This window comes from Danio rerio, chromosome 11 (assembly GCF_049306965.1).
Source record: "Danio rerio strain Tuebingen ecotype United States chromosome 11, GRCz12tu, whole genome shotgun sequence".
NCBI lineage: Eukaryota > Metazoa > Chordata > Actinopteri > Cypriniformes > Danionidae > Danio > Danio rerio.
This window is the reverse complement of record NC_133186.1, coordinates 17,290,001-17,295,000: the sequence shown is the minus strand read 5'-3', so window position 1 is coordinate 17,295,000 and position 5,000 is coordinate 17,290,001. Positions and strand designations below refer to the sequence as shown.

General features: G+C 32.8%; 1 protein-coding gene across 2 annotated transcripts in view; it reads left to right on the top strand.

Annotated features, from left to right (window-relative positions):
- rpn2 (ribophorin II) overlaps positions 1 to 5,000 on the top strand; it is a 111,436-nt gene that overhangs the window by 99,217 nt on the left and 7,219 nt on the right. The window contains exon 17 of one of the 2 annotated variants that reach the window (XM_073915541.1): positions 955 to 1,051. Coding sequence (XP_073771642.1) covers positions 955 to 1,006 — 52 coding nt within the window. The 3' untranslated portion in view covers positions 1,007 to 1,051. 2 annotated transcript variants of the gene reach the window in all.

The following is a 5,000-nucleotide window of genomic DNA, read 5'->3' as shown; positions in this document are numbered from 1 at the left end:
GCACTCCTGCATTGGACCCTGAAAATCCGGGAGACCAGGAGGGTTATGTTCAGGGACGAGCTGTCTGAATAACACTGTTGAGAACCTGGTACTGTGCATTGTGATGTTAGTAACTTCTATGAAGCATGTTTCGGGCCATCATTGCGATCGGATCCTATACAAATGTTGGCAACCTGGTAGTTTCACAGACCATAACAAAATGCTGAGGAGCAGGGAGAAGGGGTGTTTGAAAATTCTAGGAGTTTTTCAGGATAAATAACAAAACAGGATGGTGGCAGGAGATGGGTCTGAAATAAAGGAGACTCCCGCAGTGTTGGCAGGTATGCTCACACATACACCATGCACTCTGACTACTTCAATATTGTTGATAAGCCAAGGTGGGCATTTCACTCTGTCTCGTACTGAACGCTGTTGACCAATTTCAACAGATGGCCCAATCAGCGCAGATTAGGAGGGGTTTGGGAACAAATTAATTGCTGAATTATTACATAAATCTGGGATAATTAGGTAAAAATAAATGCATATTATAAGACAATGATAGTGTCTTTTGACCTTGCATGCATGTCAGCCTGTTGTTGGAGACCCTTAAAACCAAAATATGATTCTTTTTATTGTATAATTGGGGCTTTTTAATAATTGTTCTAAATAAAAATTTTAAAAGTTTAAAAATAATGACAGCTCATTAGAATCTTTTTGACTAAGTGCTTGAGTATTGAAAGATAATATTAGATTAACCTATGATAAACAATGTTATCATTCACTTATGCCAATGTTAATGCTGTTTTTATATTTAAAAATACCATGTTTTAATTTAAAAAATGTATCCCAAATATCAAAATATCATTATGATTCTTGTTTTGAACAGACCTAGAGTATCTGTGTTTAATTTATTGTTTACTTTTTAACCCTTTTGAATTTTTCCATTCCCTCCCTTTTTTATTACTCTTGCTTTAGGATCGCCGCAGAGCAAAGTAGTAGATTGGCAAAGTATAGGAGTCTGCGGTAAACCCTTGTATGTTATGCAAAACGAAAAGCCAGCCTTCAGGTTGAAGTAAGGCTTGCTGTTACCGTCTGTGTGTCCCATAATATGCATCTACATTTCCATGACAACACCTTCTGCATGGCTGTGTTGGTGTGTTTGTGAAGTGAAGTGAAGAGCACCATAAATAACAGCAACATAATCGCCATTTGATGTCAAGGCTTATTTTTCATGTCGACAGCGTGATCACTTGTTTTTATGTTGACAAATTCCACTCCATTAGTGCATGCAGTTACAGTCCTTCTACTACAGGTGTCAGGTGGCAAAGTAGAGCTCAGGCCCTGTGCAATAACATTTCATGATTTTTTTATTTTTATTTTTTTGCCCCAAAGTCTATTTGTCAGTGTGACTTTCTTTTTCTTTCATTAACTGCTACTTAAACTCCCAAGGAACAAGTTAACCAAACTTTTTGCTAGGAAGCGGAATCATAGTATGCATTTTATGCTTGCATTCAAAATAGGGAACTGTTCTGTTAGATTACTTATTCCTATGGTTTTTAATGATCTACTTTTTAATGATCTACTTTAATGAGTTACTTCGGTTGCCAGATATGTATTAAAATATGTACTAAAATTCTAAACATTTAATGAGATTTAAATGCTTGTTGTAAAATCTTGTAAAATATTGTTGTAAAATGATAGTGAGACTGTCTCAGAAAGAATTAAACATCATCACAAACACGTTTTCCACAAGCTAAGATTAAAAAATATTTTATACCACAAGGCTGTAAAATTGTGTGTTTTATTTTAAAGTCCCTACAGCAAAGGAACTAGATAAAAATTACCAAGCAAATATGACTAAAATGTAAAATTGTTAAAATAGAATGATTAAAACTAAATACTAACTCATTTTAAGGAAGATGTCTAGCAACACAGAATCCTTCAACTTTATGCAAATGAAGAGCAATATTTGTAAGCGACAGCCAATATGTGCATTAGTAGAGCTCACATAATACTCTCTCAGCTCCTGCAGCAACCAGTTGTATTCTCTGTGCTGTAGACTTGTGCAGACTAATGATTGCAGCAGATAAATAGCCACATTGACAGAACACTTTTTTTTTCTTATATATATATATATATATATATATATATATATATATATATATATGTGTATGTGTGTGTGTGTGTGTGTGTGTGTGTGTGTATATATATATAAAAGTGCTGTCAATCGATTAAAAAAAATTAACTAATTAATCGCACATTTTTAAAAAATTAATCGCGACTAATCGCATTTAAAATGCTGAAACTTGTAATTTTGGCTATTCAAATGTAAAATTAATGTAAACGCAAGACAAAAACTATAAATTCAAAATATAATTGTTTATTAGAATTTTTGTTTAACTTGTAACACAGATTTCTTCATGTAAACAACATAACACAATAAACCATCAAGACACTGGATTGACAGCCATATTTATTACAGAAATTAACACAGGCATGTTAATGCCATTTCAATTTAAAAACAATCAATGCCAATAAAAAAAAAACATTGATTTCCATGTTGGATTTTAAGTGGACTGCAAAAAAAGCCAAAATACAGGCATTACAAATATGGAAAATGGAAAATTATAATAATAAACTATTGAATACAAACAGTTGCACTCATTGTAAAGTTTTATTGCTTTTAGTTGAGAACATTAGTTATAGAGTAGAAACAATTTTGCTTAATCCTCCTTTACATTCATCCAGTTGTTAAGACAAGGAGTATCCTGCAAATGCACAGAGACTCCCGGATGCCCTCAAATGAATGATAATCTCTCACAAACCGGTCCTTAAATACATTGCACACCCCTCTCCAATGCATCCCTCCTAGCTCTTCAGGTATGTCGCGCGCAACTTACCCCCACCGTCCTTCAGGTACTCACTCCACCCCTGACACCCCTCAACGGGCCTGACACAGACACACACACAACGCTCTGGAGCAACTCCCTTCAGATTCAGCACGCATGATCACATTCATCAAATTTGCTTAAACTACACGAAGCATACGCTTTTGTTGCGTTTAATGAGAAAACACGCTAAACTTGGAGGGCTCATGCTGAAAGGCAAACTAATGCCCTGTCTTTGACAGCTAGCGACTTCACCAGAGACTTTCTGAGCACATTTACATAAGACACCAATACTCAGATTTAATATGATTAAGATTATACTCTTATTAAAATTCTACCGTGTAGCCTTAAAAGGAACCTTACCTTAAAGGAAAAAAAAGTTGCTTAAGTTGCACACTAGTTTGGTCATGTATAAATATCATTATAACCATATTGTATAAATATTATTGTCACTATAAGCCTACATCATGCCAAGGATCAAAAACACAATGTCATGATATCTCATGCGCTTGTCTTCTGACCGAGTGCATATTAAAATACATGAATGACCCCTCATAGAGCGTAAGAAGCAGACATTCTTTATAATTTGTAAAATAAAGACTTGCAGGTTAAGGAAACAGCATAGGAATTTGCCACGGCCGTGGTGCAGATTAAAAGTTTTAAAAAGTATATTTATATGGACAGATAGGTAACTAGATAGAATACATGCTAAACTTGGAGGGCTCATGCTGAAAGGCAAAGTAATGCCCTGTCTTTGACAGCTAGCAACTTCACCAGAGACTTTCTGAGTACATATACATAAGACACCAATACTCAGATTTTAATATGATTAAGATTATACTCTTATTAAAATTCTACCGTGTAGCCTTAAAAGGAACCTTTCCATAAAGTTAAAAAAAGTTGCTTAAGTTGCACACTATATATGTGCATATAATATTTACACAATATGGTTATTATAATGATATTTATACATGACCAAACTAGTGGGCAACTTAAGCAACTTATTTTTCCTTTAAGGTACGTTTACATAAGACACCAATACTCAGATTTTAATATGATTAAGATTACACTCTTATTAAAAGGTCTACCATGTAAGCAGCGATTTTATTACCTTAAAGGAACACTGAGTCACGAAATGCAGAGGATTTTCTTTCTGTTCGCCATGCGGTATCAACTTACAACAGAAGTCGAAAGTTAAAAATGAAACGCCCGAAATTGCATGAAACTCTGGATAACCTGGTGATACGACATTAATTGTTTTATACTGAAACTTGCCTTCAAAAAGTGCTTCCTTGGTCTTATCCACATTTCTTGCATGTTGAACACACTTCCACCACAACAGGAAGTAAAAAAAAAACCTTGCAACTGCATTAATTGTGTTAATTTATTTTTAAATGCATTATTTATTTAAAATTAATCGCATGCGTTAATGCACAATTTTTTTAGCGATAATATATATATATACATATGTGTGTGTGTGTGTGTGTATGTATATATATGTATATATATATATATATATATATATATATATATATATATATATATATGTGTGTGTGTGTGTGTGTATATATATATATATATATATATATATATATTAGGGATGTAACGATACACCAAACCCACGATTTGGTTCGTATCATGATTTTTTTTTTTTTTTTTTGTGGGGTGGGGAAAAAAAGATTTTTAAAACTTTTTTTATTAAATAACATTTGAAAAATCTTTATAAACTAAAAATCAAAGAACAATATTACCTATGCAAATTATTAACAATATAAATAGCCATATAAAAAATAAATAAATAGCCAAAGCTATATCACTTTTGTTTTCTTTGTAACAATATACTGTTGAAAAACCAAACAGAACTAAACTCCATTGTGTAGATGGTTCAAGCATGTTGAAAATTCTTTTTTCAATCAAGTTCTCTTACATAGAAAAAGTAAATTAAATAGCTACTAGGGATGCTCATTTCGTTAATTTTGCTAACCGACAAACGCTGCTCATTAATCGGTTATTAATGGTTAACTGGTCAGATTACTATTAATTTTATATTAAACAAATTGACCTGTCTATTTTGTGTCTCACACATTAAATATTGCATTTTAAAATACTGATTTATTTTTATATGTTAGCATA